This window comes from Colletotrichum abscissum (assembly GCF_030869225.1).
Source record: "Colletotrichum abscissum strain IMI 504890 chromosome Unknown Scaffold_17.1, whole genome shotgun sequence".
Taxonomy (NCBI): Eukaryota; Fungi; Ascomycota; class Sordariomycetes; order Glomerellales; family Glomerellaceae; genus Colletotrichum; species Colletotrichum abscissum.
In genome coordinates, this window is record NW_026850065.1 from 572,214 (window position 1) to 589,857 (window position 17,644).

At 51.2% G+C, this 17,644-nt stretch overlaps 6 protein-coding genes across 6 annotated transcripts; 3 read left to right on the forward strand and 3 right to left on the reverse strand.

Moving 5' to 3' along the window:
- Positions 1 to 227: 227 nt before the first annotated feature.
- Positions 228 to 5,233, reverse strand: CABS01_07860 (ABC transporter; the record flags this gene model as incomplete). Its single annotated transcript, XM_060541222.1, has 13 exons — positions 228 to 444; positions 504 to 1,590; positions 1,652 to 1,716; positions 1,784 to 1,834; positions 1,901 to 1,972; positions 2,067 to 2,190; positions 2,273 to 2,632; positions 2,727 to 2,889; positions 2,955 to 3,694; positions 3,753 to 3,986; positions 4,053 to 4,332; positions 4,405 to 4,628; positions 4,708 to 5,233. The coding sequence occupies 13 exons, from the start codon at positions 5,231 to 5,233 to the stop codon at positions 228 to 230; spliced, it is 4,143 nt and encodes a 1,380-aa protein (XP_060402722.1).
- Positions 5,234 to 6,648: 1,415 nt separating this feature from the next.
- Positions 6,649 to 7,680, reverse strand: CABS01_07861 (uncharacterized protein; the record flags this gene model as incomplete). The annotated part of the gene is made up of 3 exons (XM_060541223.1): positions 6,649 to 7,091; positions 7,166 to 7,414; positions 7,506 to 7,680. 3 exons carry the CDS (start codon positions 7,678 to 7,680, stop codon positions 6,649 to 6,651), a joined length of 867 nt encoding a protein of 288 aa, XP_060402723.1.
- Positions 7,681 to 8,300: 620 nt separating this feature from the next.
- Positions 8,301 to 9,650, forward strand: CABS01_07862 (uncharacterized protein; the record flags this gene model as incomplete). Its single annotated transcript, XM_060541224.1, has 2 exons — positions 8,301 to 8,366; positions 8,448 to 9,650. The coding sequence occupies 2 exons, from the start codon at positions 8,301 to 8,303 to the stop codon at positions 9,648 to 9,650; spliced, it is 1,269 nt and encodes a 422-aa protein (XP_060402724.1).
- Positions 9,651 to 10,378: 728 nt separating this feature from the next.
- CABS01_07863 (uncharacterized protein) lies at positions 10,379 to 11,425 on the forward strand (the record flags this gene model as incomplete). The annotated part of the gene is made up of 1 exon (XM_060541225.1): positions 10,379 to 11,425. One exon carries the CDS (start codon positions 10,379 to 10,381, stop codon positions 11,423 to 11,425), a length of 1,047 nt encoding a protein of 348 aa, XP_060402725.1.
- Positions 11,426 to 11,951: 526 nt separating this feature from the next.
- On the forward strand, positions 11,952 to 12,823 carry CABS01_07864 (zinc-binding oxidoreductase; the record flags this gene model as incomplete). Its single annotated transcript, XM_060541226.1, has 2 exons — positions 11,952 to 12,699; positions 12,768 to 12,823. 2 exons carry the CDS (start codon positions 11,952 to 11,954, stop codon positions 12,821 to 12,823), a joined length of 804 nt encoding a protein of 267 aa, XP_060402726.1.
- Positions 12,824 to 13,476: 653 nt separating this feature from the next.
- Positions 13,477 to 14,811, reverse strand: CABS01_07865 (uncharacterized protein; the record flags this gene model as incomplete). The annotated part of the gene is made up of 5 exons (XM_060541227.1): positions 13,477 to 13,797; positions 13,863 to 14,193; positions 14,316 to 14,401; positions 14,487 to 14,649; positions 14,720 to 14,811. 5 exons carry the CDS (start codon positions 14,809 to 14,811, stop codon positions 13,477 to 13,479), a joined length of 993 nt encoding a protein of 330 aa, XP_060402727.1.
- Positions 14,812 to 17,644: the final 2,833 nt, after the last annotated feature.

The window sequence follows — 17,644 nt, forward strand, 5'->3', positions numbered from 1 at the left end:
TCATGAACATGTCTTGGAGACAAATGGACTGAAACCGGGGAGAGAATGATACACACGAAAATAGGTATATATGTTCTGGTAATGAGAGCCCTTGCTCATCTATGGAGATGAATGCACAGATTTACACTGCAAGCCCCTTTTCGATAATTCTAGTTGGAACACAACGCTTGGCTCCTCTGCTGCAACCCACCATCTTTGTGCAAGAGCCCGATGAAGACAGTAATCATTCAACCTTCTTGAAGCTTCCACATCGCAGCAAACGTGCCTCCGCCCTCGAGCAACTTCTTGGGACTATCAAATTCGACAACCTTCCCATCCTGGAGCGTAACAACCTTATCAAAGTCCACGACAGCCCGTAGTCGGTGCGCGATAACGATGATTGTCCAGCCTTGGAACTCGCTGCCGATGAGATCTTGCACGATCTGTTCTGTGGCTTGATCGAGACTTTGGTAAATGTTAGCGTGCTTGACGCCTCGGAGTGAAGATAGAGAGCAAAGACTCACCTGCTTGTCGCTTCATCCAGCAGCAAGACACGACTGTCCCTCAAGATGGCCCTGGTCATGCAAAATAGCTGCTTCTGTCCTGCACTCAGCCAGTCAGTGTTCAGATCGGCCTCGAGACCTCCTTTGTCTTCGAATAGAGCCTTCAGCCCCGTCTTCTCCAAAGCATTCCAGATATTGGTATCGTCTTTGCAAGAGTTAAACGGGTCTAGGTTGAGACGAACAGTCCCGGGTAGGAAGAGCGGATCCTGTGGCAGCGCGACGAGAGTCTCTCGAAGCCGTGTGACGGGTACGCTGCGGATATCTACACCGTCTACCTCAATCACACCAGTAGATGGCTCGTGAAGTCGAAGCAGGAGCGCGAGAAGAGTAGACTTCCCGCTACCCGTTCGTCCGCAGATGGCTACCTTCTCGCCAGGCTCTATGGTGAGATTGACGTCGCTGAGAACCTGATGGTCATCGTACGCTGCCGACACGTCCCGCATGTCGATCCGCCCCCTGGAAGGCCACTCTTTCTTCACCGCAGGATCCTCGTCATGATCTTCGTTCTCCTCGGATGGAGTCTCCGCCTCGAACTCCCTGATCCTCGCCACAGCACCCAAACTAGTCTCCAGCTGCGCCCAATAGTTCAACAACAGCGTCAACAGCTGTCCAAACGTCATGACGCTCACGAGCGCGACACCGAGCAACCCCGCATCGATCCGGTCCCTTAACACAACAGCAGACGCCACCAACAACACCGCCAACGCCGCAACGACGAGGTTCAGTACTAGTAGAAGCCATTTTTGCAGACTTCCCATGGCGTAGAAGGCGCGCTGGGAGAGATCTAGTCGTTGTAGGTTCTGCGATTGCACGCGGGAGGTCCAGTGGGGTCCGAGGGCCCGGATGGTGATGAGGCCGGTGGCGGACGCGATGAAGTGCGAGAAGAGCGGGGATTTGGTCTCGAGGTCGAGCAGGCGGATTTGACGGGATGTTTGGAGATAGACTCGTTGGAGAAGGTATAGAAGGAGGATGAGAATGGGGATGGAGAGGGACAGGGTTGGTGTGGCGAGGGTTGTTAGGGTTATGTCTGCTATTGCGAGGGTGAGGTCTGTTTATGGTGTTAGTTACCGGACTTGAGGAGATGGGAGGAACGAAAGTTGACTGCTTACTGTCAAAGGTTAGCATGAAGGCGAGAGGGAGGGGGAGGTCGACGAGATTCATGTCTTGGCTGAATCTGGATGGAGTATCAAGGTCAGCTGAGGGTCTAGATGGTACTGGAGGGAGAGTATAGGTAGGCTTACCGGTTAATAATAATGCCTGTATCGGTCTTGATGAAGAAAGACAGGGGCGCTCTGGCAACAGTTCAGACGTCAGACATCTTCATTCCAGTCAAGGAGGTAAAACAGAACAAATCTTACGAGAGAGCGGCTTTGAGGACGCTAAAGTGAAGCCCCTTAGCCGAGTGAGGAACAATGATAACGAGGAAGTAGCTTGAGAGCGGAACACAACTCTGTCAGTAACTCAAGTCCCGCCTCTATATAGGTGGGAATAGGTAGGAGGGATTTGACGAGGTATGGGACTCACTAGCACTCGATGGCGAGAGCCATTTCCGTTAAGGTGCCCCAGAGGATGTAGACGCCAACCCACAACCCTAGATTATCTTGTCCTCCTTTCTCGTTGGCAGCCACCCAGAATTTGACCCAGAGACCTGAGAATGAATTAATAATCTTCGAGAAAGCTCCAAGGCGAGACTAATAGCCGAGCGAAATAGAAGCTGGATGCGATCTTACGTTGCATGATCCTACAGATTGTCTGAAAAACGACCATCACCACAAAAAGCCCAAAGGGTGTGATTCCCATTGACTTGATGTAATACAAGAGCGAACTCGTATTCGCTGCGCCACGAGTCTTTATGTTGAGAGAGTCATCTGGCTTGCGAACCGCGGCAGCCTTGTCCTTCTTGTTGGCATGCTCTTGAATTTCTGTTTCTGCTTCTTCTGAATCGCTATTCTCGTGGTCACTCTTCTGGGTGACCTTAAGTGTACTGACGTAGCCTCCGGTCTTGTAGAGGTCTTCGTATAAGCCCATCTCCGAGATGATTCCGTCGCTGCTGAGGGAAATAATGTTATCCGCAGCACGAAGCCATGAGGCTGTGGCCATCATTGACTATGTCAGTGTTTGCTCGTTCATACATCTTGATGGCAAAATATCAGGGGCACTGGGGCAGATATGAGGGTTATTCACCATTGTGCGTCGCAAAGATCACGGCTCTACCCTCCCCACGCAAGATTCCATCAGTGCCAAACAGGGCGCTGAAGCATTTCGAAGCCGTCTTAGAGTCGAGGCCTTTCAGGTTATCGTCCATGATGATGATTTGCTTTCCGCTGTAAACGGCTCTGGCAAGTGCCTATCGAAAATCGTCAATATTATGTTGCACCTGATCTCGAAAAAGGCTTGAGCTAGTATACGTACAATCCGATGCTTTTGACCACCACTGAGAGCCGAGCCTGAGCTTCCAACTATGGTCTCGTCGCCCTGCGGGAGTAGATCAAGATCCTCTTCCAATTGGCATGCTCGAATAACCGTGCTGTAAAAGTCAGTCGTGTCGTGCGTAGCAACGCTACCGATGATGTTTTCCTTGATGCTCTGGTTCAGGATCCAGGGGTCTTGGTCGCAGTATGCCACGTCCGTTGAGCTTGCATACTCCACCGACCCTGAGGTACGGTAGGTTTCCCCCACAAGGGACTTGAGCAATGTAGATTTGCCGGAGCCGACGGGCCCGACGACAATTGTGAGACTCCCTCGGCGAATCTCGAGGTTTAGTGACTTGAGAATGGCTTGGTCTTTGTGCCAGCCGAAGGAACCGTTCGAGACTTTGATCAGGGGTTGGACCTGGCTGTCAGTTTGCGACGGCTCGCTGTTTCCGTTGCTTTCCTGCGCCGCGGTGTCTGGAGAGGTGTTTGACTTGAAGAGGCGATAATCCACCCGCTTCTCTTTGACGAGGTACTCCTGGATTCTGTCTATGCATCCGATGGCGGCTCCGAGGTTGTTTGGGATCATGACTAGCTCGGAGACGGGGTTGATCAGGATACCGAGGAGGCTGAGTGATGTAAAAGCCTGGACTACGTTGAGCGGCTGACCGCCGGATAACTTTGAGATGATGCCAAAGGCGGCGAAGGTAATAGACGGAGTCATGATTGATGGGAATTGACCTGGTACATGTGGTTTTAGACATGCCGCCGACCAGGGGTAACGGATTGCCTAACTTACCGATGAGAACGTTGAGAATCTGCACTCTTCTGAACCTCTTGGACTCATCCAGCTCAAAGTCTCGGAGACCTTGAATCTGGTCCTGGACTGTACTAGTCAGGCCGCTCATCTTGACGCCCTTGATTGAGCCGATGATTTCTGTGGTGATGCCAACACGCTTCTGGATCGCCTGCATCCACCTCCTCTGCCGCGGCGGGATCAACTGGCCCGTTCTGATGCCGGCCGACACACTGACTGTCAAATCTGTTAGACAAACACGAGGTCCAAGATATCAGAGCTGTCGGCAAATGATTGACTTACGAAGCGCAATGATGATGGGAGCAACGCTCACAGCCCCAAGCTGCTCGCTCATGATCCATATGGCGAACCCGAGCTGGATGAGATTAGGGACGATGGCGACGCACCACTGAGACGCCACCGTGATCCGCTCAACCTCGGTGCTCATCAACGCGACTGCCGCTTGGGAATTACCTGTCTCCGCGCGGAGGGTGAGCATGTTCTGGTAGATTATCCCAATGAGGGCGCCGCGGATGCGGGTAATGAGGCGATGGGTGAGTTGGCCAGACCATCTAGTAGAGATCTGTAAGTATGCGAGAGGCGTGTGGTTAGTCCTGTGTTCTCAGCTGGCGAAGTTCGGAATAGTGGCACGTACGGCTAGGCCGAGGTATGTGATGGCAAAGGCAGCGACGAGGGTTTGGCCGTAGATAATCGGCTCGTCATCGTGATTTTGGATGTACCCAATTGTGGTTTGCACGAGAAGGGGCTGTGCTAGACCAAAAACCACCATACCGATGCGCGGGATATGGATGAAGAGTAGCTCGGCTCGGAAGGCCTTGAGGACCGCTATGACCAAGGCGTGATTCTTGTCCTGATCGACTATGGGATCATCAATTAGTACCATGTGTCACTCAAGAAGCAGCACAATTATCAGGAGGAGATGAGGAGATTTACGTACCATTCTTCCACGCTGAGGAAAGCCGCTCAAGCACCGCTTCTCCATCAAGGTCTCCATCAAGAGGATCAAGGTCTTCTGCTAAGAGATTCCTCTTCCACCCTAACCGCAGCAGAGGGTTGACCCATGTCGCGAAGCTCTTGCCAAAGATACCCGATGTCTCCTCTCGGGAGACCCGACGAGCAGGTATGGCGAGGATGACTGGCTTTGACATAGATTCGGCCGCGAGTAAGAGTACCTTGAGGATGACTTGGACTGTCAAGAGCAGCGCGATATATCCCTCGTTATTTTGTGGTGATAGATGCCAAGCCGTTCTCACGCGAGCTGCGTCGAGAAATATGGTCATTAGTAGGAAAAGCTGGAGGAGGGCTGATGGAGCGAGTGATTTGCGGTGCTCTTGATCCGATAGCAATGTGAAGAGAATGCTCGTCGTAACCGACAAGATCCAAGACGCAAGATTGACACTAAATTGACTCTGACGGTCTCTTTCAAGGGCGGCTCCCATTAATAAGATGATTTGGAATGCCATGAGAGCTTGCCATAGGACCTATTGCCGTAGATCAGCCTCGTCGACTCTACCAACTCAGATCTATCGGAACATGCCTGTTTGAGCGTGAGAAGACCTGACCCTTGGCCCATCCACGCGTCGCTCTGCTGCCCAGCATATCTGACGATGCCAGAAGTCAAAACAACAGCAATTGGTACGATGGCGATTGAGGCGGGTGCAATCAAAAGTAAAAGGAAGCTTAAAACGATGTGGCTAACCAGGTTAGCCACTGGGCGGATGTGTCCATGTGAGACCACTGCTCTAGCCTGGAGCTGGTGGCGACGATGAAGCCCCGAAACCAATGCGATTGAGCAAGGAATGATGGAGAAGATGACTTCCTCAAGGAGAGGACTGAGGTCATAGCCTTGATAGCACGGCACGGAGTTCCACGGTGAATCATCGGAACACGCAAATGCGTCGTTCGGGATGACCTGTTGGCTGTGTCTGAGCTCCGTGGTCGTTGCGGACGGTGTGAATATCAGAGAGTTCATCGCAGGCTCAAGCGACAGAATCGCCGGTCGCTGAGTATTCTTATGAAGCGCTTGCGGCTCGATTTGCTTCGACGTTTACCGCCTCGCTGATAGTTCACCACATTCGACAGTAAGATGTCGCGCCCAAGAATGACTGACCACCGCGAGACCGCGACGACCCGACAAAAGTCCCTTTTGGCGAAGGATTCGCAGCAGGGCAGTTTCGAAATTGTAAGACCAGGACAAAGACCCCGGACAATCGGGAGTAGCCGGTCTTAACGTTCCCCAAGCATGTTTCTCGGCGCTTTAGGCTGACGGTTCACCTGCCTGAAGGAGCCTAATTGGCACTCGTACAGTGACCCTCCCCCGAAAAGAGTTCCCTGTCAGCAGACGATAACATCGGGAAGAGACGGACTTCAAGATGGCGTCAGGCTCACATATGTCACTCGATGGATTGCCTCCCTGATGGGAGGATTTCGGATGCTGGTGTCTCTGGGACGAGAAATCTCAATCTTGAACGACTTTGTTGGAGTCGACACGGATTAACACGCTGAAAGGGCGAGGAACAATCGATGAGGTGTATGGTCCTTGAGGGGCAAGCCACCCCTGGCTGATTGTTGCTGTGCCGCAACCACACAGCAAAACGGAATGAATTGACTTAACGAGCCTACGAGACTTCTTCGGGTCGTGAGAGAAAACTGTATGAACATAAAATAACTCAAGACTGCAGTTCAAGGGTCCAAGTAGAAGGTAATGATCCGTGTCTATCAAACTCAAGTACCACATGTGATGCCAATTGCTAAGATTCTGAACGTTTTTGCTGAACCGCTCGATGTCCACGAAAATCCCCCGCTTTCACAAGCGTTCAGTATCATGGTCTCCGCCGTTGACCCAAGCTCAGCGCCAGGGAGCAGGTAACTACAGCACCTAAGTAAACGTCTGCAAATCAAGAGGCACGCTACTCTCTGAGATGGCCGTCAACTTGTTCTCTGTCTGTATAATGGTACCCGGATGGAACACATTAAACACGGCAGCAACAAGGAACATCAGCGCCGCATCGAAGACGTAAATGTACACCTCGCTTGCCATCAGCGCTCCGTTGCTACCAGTTACGTACTCGGCAACCCTGAACACCGAACGGATCATGATCAGAAGACTTGCGCCATACAAAATCCAGAGGAACGGTCTCCAGCGCAAGGAGGCAGAGTTGCAGGGATCAGTGGGGTTTTGGTTGATGCGATAGTGGAAGAGACAGGTGACGACGATAAAGCCTCCGAAGAAGAGGATTTGAACTGCGAGGCCGGCGATAATGATGTTCTCCCCAAGGTCGACGTCGGATAGGGATTTTGCTCTAGACAGGATTGCACCGCCTATTCAAGGTATGTATTAGCCCGACTACCCGCGGGTCTGAAGTCTCTTATTAAAGAGATAGAGAGGAACACACCTGCGCCCTGCGTCACGAAAGAAATCACGTCGCCTAAGACGAAGAGTTTGGTCAACCACTTTGTTCTGATCAAAGCCAGGTGCTCGGCCTCAAGGAAGCGAATGAGACGGCCCAGGACCATGTAGATAGACGCAGCAAGGAGCGCGGGCCCGAGAAGGAGCGTCAGGCTCTGGATCGTGTACGAGGTCGTCGACCAGTTCGGGGTTTCTGTTGCGGATAATGCACGGCCTATGTAGCCCACGATTTCAACTGTGAAATTGGAATATCAGTAAGTGGAAGGTATTTCTATCGCAAGATGCGCCCATGGAGGCATGGATCTGTGTCGATAAGCGTCACTTACAGCAGCAGCCAATCAAGAATGGAACAAAGTACCAGGCCCGCAGTTTGATCATCTGAAAAAGGTGCAGCGCGGATGAAATGCCGAAGAGGGCGATGAAGATGCATGCTGCCGGAAGAGAAGGGTCGTAGTGGTAGAAGACGAACTCGCCGGGGCTGTTATCTGTTGGTGAGTCCATGGTTGGGTGACCTCGAAGATGAAGTATAGACTTTTTTTCAGACAATGAAGCACTCTTCTATGGTGTCTTTGACGAGAAACCGAAGTAGTTGCAATAATAGGTATTTTCCTGGATAAAGTAATGGAAATTTGGCATGATGTTCCACCTCATGGTTATATAAACATCGCGTTGCTAGTAGCATATCCTTCCTTGGCTTCGATGACCTATCAACGATTTTTCTGATATCGATATCTCTTCCCGCAGGCTCTTCGTAAACATCATTGAGGCTATGCTTGCTGTTCTGTCGATATTAATATCTCATGTCTTGAAGTTGTCAATCTCTTGGCTTAAGTCTTGGCTGATGTTCGAATGACTGGTGGCCCTTGCGTCGAATACGTGTAAGTTTAGCACTGACTAGGTTTTGTCGCGGGTGTTGATTCACCCACTGTCTAAGCTTAGAAAGTCCGCGGCTCTTAGAAATCAAATCTCCGCAACCCAGTCTGCACACTAAGGATAGATAAATATGTATGAGCGGTCGATCGGCTTCGGATTCGGGCGCCCCAGTCCATTATCTCTGCAGTCTCGAGTCGATAATCGAAAGAAACCGGCCCAGTTAGTTGTGTCCCTCGCCTCTGCCCAATATGCCGCGAATTGGACACAAGAAGTCCCGTAACGGTTGTTCCAACTGTAAACAGAGAAAGGTCAAGGTGCGTCGGGCTATGGTCTTGTCTCCGCTTTGTTCCACCTCTTCCCACCAAGAAGACAACCCAAGGCTAACATAGCTTCAGTGCGATGAGAATCGACCTTGTGGCGCATGCGTCAGACTACAGATCGAGTGTAGCCTGGCGCCATCTTCAATTCAAGATGGCTCGCAAATCCGCGCCTCTGCACTAGATGGCCACGGAGACGACTCGTCGACCATCTCATCCAAGAGCACCCCACCAGGAGGAGCCTCATCGAAAACACCCCCGCCCTCTTTAGGGGCAGACTTCCCCGTCGGACCCGTGACCGAAAACGCCTACCCCTGGATAATGGATCTCGGCTTGATGAACCACTTCACCTCCGTAACCTCCGCAACCTTACCCGGTGCCAACCTTCACACCTGGCGCGACAAGGTTCCGGCAGTGGCAGCGGACTCGCCCTACCTCATGCATCAGATCCTCGCAGTCTCCGCCTTTCACCTCGCAACCATGGAACCACTTGGATCTTTCTTCACGCGAGCTCATATGCAGCAACAACAACAGCGTCAGGAGAAACTATCTTTGGCGTTACAGCACCAACACCATGCAATTCGTGGAGTTCAGGCTGAGATTTCGCACGTCACGCCTGCGAACTGCGACGCTCTCTTCGCTGCTTCGTCATTACTCTTTATTGGCGCCTTCGCTGCCTCTGGTCCAACGCTTCATAGTCCCTTCCGGCAACTAGAAGTTGATGACATCTTGGAGGTCTTTACCCTCATCCGCGGTGTCAGCAGTGTCATGGCCTCGGCTAGGGAGAATGTGCGACATGGCATATTGAAGGACTTCATGCAATGCAATCCGTATCTAGGCGGCAACGAGTTACTAACATTGCTGCAAGAGAACATCTCGCGAATTGAGTGTGGATTGGATCAGCAAGACGTTAGTCCGGAGATTAAGAATGTCATCAGCGAGACAATCTCGGACTTCCGGGATAGCATTGAACGGGCCTCTTCTATCACTCCCGAGTTGAACGTTGCCGTGTCTTGGCCCATGGTTTTGCGTGAAAACTTCATGGCCTTACTTGTTGTCAGAGACCCTGCGTCTTTAGTCATTCTTGCGCATTACTGTACCGTCCTTCATGCAGCGGGATCTCAATTCTGGTTCATGAAAGCATGGGGACGTCACCTACTTGCGGCAATAACTAGATCTCTTCCGCCAAGTTGGCGCAATGAGATAAAGTGGCCAGAAGACTACGTTAACCCAAGGCTAGCTAGTCAAAACGGAGATATCCCTCTGGCGAGTGTTAAATGAGGCGGAGAACCGAATCAATCCGTGGTCATTCTTCGATTAAGGTATATCAGCTGATTTCATTTCTCACCATGACCTTGAAAGCAATCTATATTCTCAAACAGAAGCTTTACGTACCTTGTTTCTCGTACTCCGCTGGTTGCCTAAATCAAGACACGGTATGATTACAAATGTCGAAAATGGATAGTACTAGACTTAAGGGACCAAGAACATAGAAATCATCGTGCGCAAGCTGGTGTGAGTGGCAATTCATGGAGACTTACAAAGTGCTCCGTTGCCAAGAATCAGTATCGATGCGAACCCGAAACAAAAGGCGTTTACCTTACATGAAGATGTCATCTACGACAGCAGTCTTCTTTGCGCATGGCTTTCATTGCAGCCACATGGACAGTTCAAACTTCCCGAGAACACAATAATTTGATCATCTTGCTTGGGGGCCAGCTTTTTCGCTCTCAATAATACCGTGTCTGCTGTAGTTCCTTGAGGCTGTGCTGCTGAAGACAGGCATTTACGGCTGATGGAGCACCTTGGCGCTCGTTACGACAATATAACGAGAAAACGAGTTGGATTTCATGATGTTGATACCCAGGGGAAGGGGTGGCGAATATGTATAAAGCCAGAGAGCTGATCTCGATCATTCTTCAAAACCGTCATCACATCAGACATCTTAACTTGAAGACATCACTTTTTAATCATTCACATTGAACCTATCTCTACCATATTACTTCATCATGTTGACGAAGCACCTCGCCTCTTGTCTCGCTCTGCTGCCACTACTCAGTGGACAGTCAGCTGCCGCCCCTGCGCCCTCCAAATGCACCTTAGCAACCACCGAGACGTGGGAAGTACTCAAACCCTTGGTCGGCGGTCCTCGCCAGGAGCACGCCGCCGTGGCTCTCGGCGATAGTATCTACGTTGTCGCCGGCATCGAACCCGACGCAAGCCAGCCGACCGGTGTCTCCACAATCGACTCTGTGGAGGTGTACAACGTTCCCAAAGACGAGTGGTCCTTCGTCGCGCCCCTCCCAATCCCTATGAACCACGCCAATGCCGCTGCGGCCAACGGCAAGATCTACATTCTCGGCGGACTCTCCGGCGGTGCGGCCTTCCGCGCGCTTCCAAACTGCTACGAGTATGATCCTGCGACCAACACGTGGACTGAGCTCCCTTCCATGCCCAATGGCACGGAGAGGGGCAGTTCCATTCTTGGTGTCACTGGCGATAGGATTATTGTTGCCGGCGGCATCAGTCTGCTCGAGCTCGGAGAAGATGGGCTCCAAGAGACTGTCGATACTGTCTCGTCTTACAATTTTATCACAAAGGAATGGGAGTCACTACCTAGTCTACCTGAAGGCCGCGAGCACGCCGGGGGTGGCGTCATCGGAAACAACTTTTACGTCGTCGGCGGCCGATTCCGCAGCCAGACGGCAGTCCGCGACACAGTTTACGTCCTCGACCTCAAGACGCTCAAGTGGAGCGAGCGAACGCGAATGCCTACCCCTCGAGGCGGTGTCTCAGTGGCTATTGTCGGGCAACGAATCTACACCTTTGGGGGCGAAGGAAATCTGGATCCGGAGGCTGGTTTTGTATTCAACGAAACGGAGGTGTACGACGCGCGCACCAACTCCTGGGAGAAGCTTCAGCCGATGAACACCCCTCGTCACGGCATGGCGGCTGTTGCGTACAATGGAAGTGTCTACACGCCCGGTGGTGGCATTCGCGACTTTGGCATCGTTGATAACATGGAGGTTCTTCACCCCAACACAGTTAGCTGGTAGAGGAGATAAAGTCGGAGTAAGCGTGTTAACCAGGTTTAGCCTCCCTTCAGGGGTATTAGTAAGTAGATCTCGCTTCGTCGGAGACTCGCCGGGGGAAGTTGGCAGTTTCTTAGCTAGCTATCAATCGCATTCCTCTTTTCTCAAAACTCCGCCGGTTGTCCATGAAGACCAAAAGATGCCCAATTCTATTTCGTCTAGTGGTTCAGGCACAGAGGGCGTGAGGCCCCTGCGTACAAGCTTTCCAACCAGGGGTCAATCCGAACCCGAGATAACTTTAAATGACCCCTGTAATCCGACGGACTAGGTGCGGACTTCCTTTGACGCTCACAGCATCCGTATCGAGATCAGTTGCAATGACATATGAATTAATACCTGGCACTTGAGGCTGGTTGACGATCTTCAATCTTCTGTTGAGACTTTCACTCAAGCATTACCTTTTTACGTTCCCTGCAGGGTTATCTGACTTGAAACCAAGTTATAACGCACAACTTCCGCCGCACACCTCCCTTCGATTCTGCCAGTGAAGATGCAAGCTTGGCAATACAGCTCCATCAAGGAGACACTAGAAAACTCCCTCACTCTCAACGAAAACGCGATCCCACCAGATGCATCATCGCTCTCCAAAGACCATGTCCTCATCGAAGTCATCTCAGCGGGCATCAACCCCGTTGAGTACAAGCTGCCCGAGATCCCAGTCTTTGGCAAGTTCATGCTCCAGCCGGACACGAGTCCAGGCTCAGACTTTTGTGGCCGAATCCGTTCCAAAAACGGTGCCGACGGATTCTCCGAGGGTCAGGTTGTCTTCGGGGCCTTGAGCATCGGGACCAAGCTCCCGCGGTTTGGTAGTCTGGGTCAGCTCCTCGTCGCTCCCTCCTCCAACATTGCGCCGCTCCCTATGGGCGTCGACCACGACGACGCAGCTGCTATAGGCACCGCTGGGTTGACGGCGTTTCAATCTCTTCCAAAAGAGTCGTTGAAGCCAGGGTCTAAAGTCTTTATCAACGGTGGAAGTGGCGGTGTTGGTTCCTTCACTATCCAGTTCGCAAAGGCTGCCGGGGCCTATGTGGTCGCATCTTGTTCGACGGCAAAGGTCGATCTTTGCAAACGTCTCGGGGCTGATGAAGTTATCGACTACCGCAAACTCAACGTTGTTACCGAACTCAAGAGAAAGGGGAGTGTTTTCGATATCGCTGTAGACAATGTTGGCAGCACAGAGGGCTTGTACGAAAGCTGCTCGCATTTCCTCAAGTCAGAGGGAGTGTTCGTGCAGGTTGGTATGTCAAAGTCGATGGTAGTTATGTTGCGGAGAAGCCTGTTGCCAGGTTTTTTCAGTAGTGGTAAGAGGAAGTTTCAATCCGTGAGGGTAACGCCGAGCCAAGAGGATCTGAGCTCAATTAGCAGGTTGATAGTAGAGGGAAAAGTACGAGTGTTGATTGATGAAAAGTTTGAGTGGCGTGACGCACCAAGAGCATATGCGAAGCTCAGGGAAGGACGTACAACGGGGAAGATTATCGTTCATGTCAACAAGACTTGAGAAGCAAGTTCTGTCATTGTTGGTTATTATCTAGGATCTGCCTCAAACAATCGCATAATCACACTTAAGCTTGGGAATTCCGGAATGCTGTCTCCATTGTACTCGATCACTCTTATAATACCTTATCGATACGTACAGCGTTTATGACATGGGGAACATCTCATGGTACGGATGTCGGCCGTGAGACACTCGCCATGAATATTCTTGGATTCTTTCCTCTCGCAAGGGTCGAAAGCAGACGAAAGCCTCTAAGGATCAACCGATCAAAGAACGAACGTTCAGCAGTAATAATAGTCTGGCATGGGAATTGGGTATAAAAATTTTCCTTTGAAGCAACGCAGTCTATATAATATCCATCCGCCCATATTAAATGTAGATGCAATTTTCGCTCAGCCCAAAGCGGAAACTATCGCAATTCTCTCATCAACACCTCCATAGAACCTGTCTAATTAGAGTCTAACTCCAAACGAGAAGCTAAGACAAGTTGCTCTCGATACAGACCTCACTACGTGTAATCTCACTGGTACTCGATGCAGATGGCATCGCTCTTGATGTCCATAACCTCAGCAATGGTGATGTTCTCGGCAATACCAGCCATCCACATGACATGGTTGAGCGTGGTCTCATTGCCATTGTCATTGAAGTAGGGCAGGAATGCGTTGACACCGAGGGAGGAGGGCTGCACGCTAGACCAGAAGAAACCCTGAGCGACGTTATTACCGCCAATATCAGTCAGACGGGACTCGTTCTGAGCCTGCCACTGCCACCAGAGACGGTCCAGGTTGGTGTGGTGGAGGAAAAAGAGCGGGTCGCCGGGTGAGAGCGAGGGGTCGTCCATCTGAGGGATGCCATTAGTCTCATGGCAGAAAAGGTGCGCATTGTGAGAATGGAGCAGTTGCTTACAGTACCGCCGATGGCGTAGTGGCCACCAGTGTGAGGGGAGGCACCCAAGCAGTTGTTCAGGTTCACATAGTCCTCCAGAGCCATGCATGCATCGATAATCTTCTGAGCGACCTGATCGTACTCCTTCTGCTTGAAGTCACGGCTCAGGCAGACAGGGGCGACACGGTTGAGCTCGGTGTCGAGAGTCAGTCTGACATTGGTGTAGGGTCCATCAACAACGCAGCCGTTCGCGTCAAGGGAAGCGGAGCCAAAGCCGGCCGTGGCGCTGGCGTTCAGGATGCTCGCGTTCTCCAAGGGCAGGACGGCTTGCTCAGCCTGTTCGTCCCAGTATCTGTATGTGGCCCACTCGTTAGTAACAGTATCGCCCAGGTATGGTTATGATGCATCTATGTCAAGCCCATAGAAGAGCCTTTAATGCAAAAGGGATGAAGTGGCTTGTAATGAGTCACTTACGGCATGGGGCCAGTGTAGCCGCACTCATCGCGGAGGAGCTTCTCCTGGACTGTCATGTACCAACGGTGCCAAGGGAAGAAGGCGCCCTAAACAACAAGCTCTGCATTAGCCTTCGTTTTTGATCGTGTACTCGCCTAATTCACTCGACGCTTAATGGGCCTTAACACTTACGACAGAGTGAACAAACTGAGCCTGAGAGACGTGGGCAGCCTGGAGTTCTTCCCAGCGAGTCGTGGAGCCAGCATACCCGGTCTTGGCAGGAGCCTGGGCAGAGTCCATCAAGCAAAGGGTCGCGCTAATGTACGAGGTCTTCTCATCGTCAGTCAGGGCGGACCTGTTGGATTCGTGTTAGCGAACTTCCTCTCCATAGCCTCGTTCTCTCAGGTGAAGAGGGCGGCACCAACCAAGATTTGCGGACGGAAGGATTAGTGCAGGCTGCTAGAACCCCCTGAGAGGCAGCCAGAATGGTGATGGCTGTGGACAAGAGGGAGGGCATCTTTGCTAGTGGACGAATATCTTCTGACTTTAAAGAGATAAAAAAGAGTGACTGTAGAGAATGACTTGTGGTAAAAGAACGAGTGATAATTACTTAGTGGCAATCGTAGTAAAGACTGTGAACTTGCCCGGAAAAGAGACATCCACTTCTTGGGACAGATGAACATCTATTTATCTAGACCAGATTCTAGTATACAGACTTTATGAAGGCATTCAGTTTACCTGGATCATTTCTGGCCAAGAATAAGCTGCCCGGCAGTCAGCCTCCATTCGAACTTGCTGTGGTTGCGTACCTGAGCATGGCGTAATACGCCAAGTCGGTTAAGGCCGACCGAGACCCCCGTGCTGCATAAGGTAGAGCATCCATTACCCCCACCGAGGCACATCTCCTTACCCGCGCTTCTAGCTGCATTCCAATAGGGGACAGAGATAAGGCCTTCTGGGGATGTTATTCCATCACTTACTACATTACACGAGTCGCTGTCCTGATCTAAAGTCTAGGACGCGTAGTCCGATGCTGAGTATAGACTAGTGCGGCTCAGGTTTAGATCGATATGGCAAGCACAAGGTTGTGGGCCCAATGTTCCTGGTGAAATCAACATGTGGTTCGTCATGTTGGTTGAGAAAGTGTGGACTGCTACTAGAGCAACCTTGTCTACTTTACACATTGGAACCCTCATGCAGTTCTGGTGTAGGTAGGTAGGTGACCTGGTGGTTGGTCAACATGCCGCAATAACCATAAGATGTCAAACTAACCGCGGCTAACGTCCGGGCATACCATTAAAAATAAGAACGTACTCCGCCACCGTGGCGGAGATTGCGTTCTCGGAGTGGGTTCAAGATGTTGCAATCTGTGGCACTTGCCGCACTCCGTCCGCTGGTCAATTCTCTGTTGTGATAACTACCTTACCCCTGAACAACTTAATCTAATCTTCACGGTCAGCTTTGTCATCCCTCCGATATCTGTTCTTCGAGCACGTAGAGCGAGTCATATCCTACTCCGTTTCCGACTCTTGGCTTTTAAGCTTTTCTTCGTGGAGGCGGTGCCTGAGATCTTCTCCCGCGGCCACGGGTACATCCGAAGGCATGCAAGCACACCTTTTGTAGTGGGCCATGATCGGGCCGTACTCTAACTAAGTATATCCGTGGTCTCCACGAAGAACATGCAGGGGCATCGATGTTCCTACAAAGTACGGATATCGCTGGACACAATGTTTTTTTTCGGGGATATCAGTAATCAAGATCTAGCATTTTCCAATCCAGGGCAATGATCAGGCTCCGTCTTGGATAGGAGCGTTTCTCCAAAGGGAAGTTGCCACACGAACATCGCTATTATTCTTACTTTACAACTCAATAATCACTGGAGGCCTTTTGAAGACTTACTTACCTCGTCCATGCTGTGAACGGCATCCCCGCGGATACGCGCATTTCATGACAAACACGGACCCATATCCGCCCCGCTCCGCCCCTGCCAGGCTCACCCCTTCCGCCCCCTTTCCTCCTCCTTACTACATACTATGCTGACCTATGCTTTTGTAAGATTTTAATAGGTTAACAGTCCTGAGCCATTCTTGATAGCAGAGTAAAAGCGTACGCGAGGTGCTTTAGGAAAGTTTAGACCTCACCATTGCTTACCTTACGTGCAAGAAAAAATATCACATTTCCATTTCGGCAACCTGTTTCATGAAGCACAACTACATAGCTCGCAGTAAATCCATAGTTCATCCGACATCAGCTCCACTCTAGCGGGGATTTTTTTTGAGAAAAAAAGAAACGAGCATTGGCAACATTGACGATTGAACAATGGCCGCGATGTAACCCTAACAGACCGCGTCACCAACTGGCCCGAAGTTGCAAGACTAGCGCACCAAGCCGGGCGATATACCGAAGTCAGCTATAGGCCGCCAATGCTATCGTCACCTAGGATGACGTATTCCTCATTATTATCAATATGTCTTCCAGGGCCTCATTGCCGGCCTCGCTACTCTGAGGCTGTGTCAAAGACTCGCAGACGCAAAGATCAGTGATCTATCGCGATTCTTGTACCAGGTAAAGGCATTGGGGACGGAGAGACCGAGCTGAAGGAGCGTACCAACATGCAGTCCATCAGACGCGATTCGGAAGCTGCTGTCTAAGCTTTTAATTGCCATTGCTGCTTTAGAATTGGCAAGGTTTACAGGTTCCAAGGTAGGCATGGAGACTACCGTCTGGAGATCTGACTACAACCGACCGCGCGGTTGCCAGTCGCCAAGGATCGAAGCGGCATGTCTTCGGCGAACGGCCGAGATTTGCGCCTGAATCTTTCTCCTGTACCCCCACGAGGAAAAAGGCCGGCTATAATGGAGTACGGATGCAAGCTTCTGAAATAAACCCCTGTAGCGGCCGGTTGCCGGATGCCGGTCCGTGCTTGAAGCTTCTGTCAAACCGAGACCGACTGTAGGTAGTTCTTCCGGTGGCATTGCTGACAGCCAGCGGAGATGAAGCTTAAATCCACCCGATGTAGGAACTTAGAGTGTGCTTCTTTACACTCGCATCGACTACCAACGGATGCATTTAGCATCCATTCTCGACCGTTTGAAGGCGGGAAAAGCCTCGCTTCTTTTGATCTTGGCGGTTGATATGGCGCATAAAGACTTTGCCGCAACCACTCACGAGCCCAATCTGGACGACCCCTCTGAGTCAGCAACGTAGGGGTGTATGGGGTGAAGAATTTCAGACCGATCGCATTTCGACCGTCATAAAACCCGACAGCGGCAAGCGAAAACCACAAAGATTCTCTGGTCTTGAAGCAAAGATTATGGTAGTTGTGTGGCAACAGAGGAATACCATTTCTT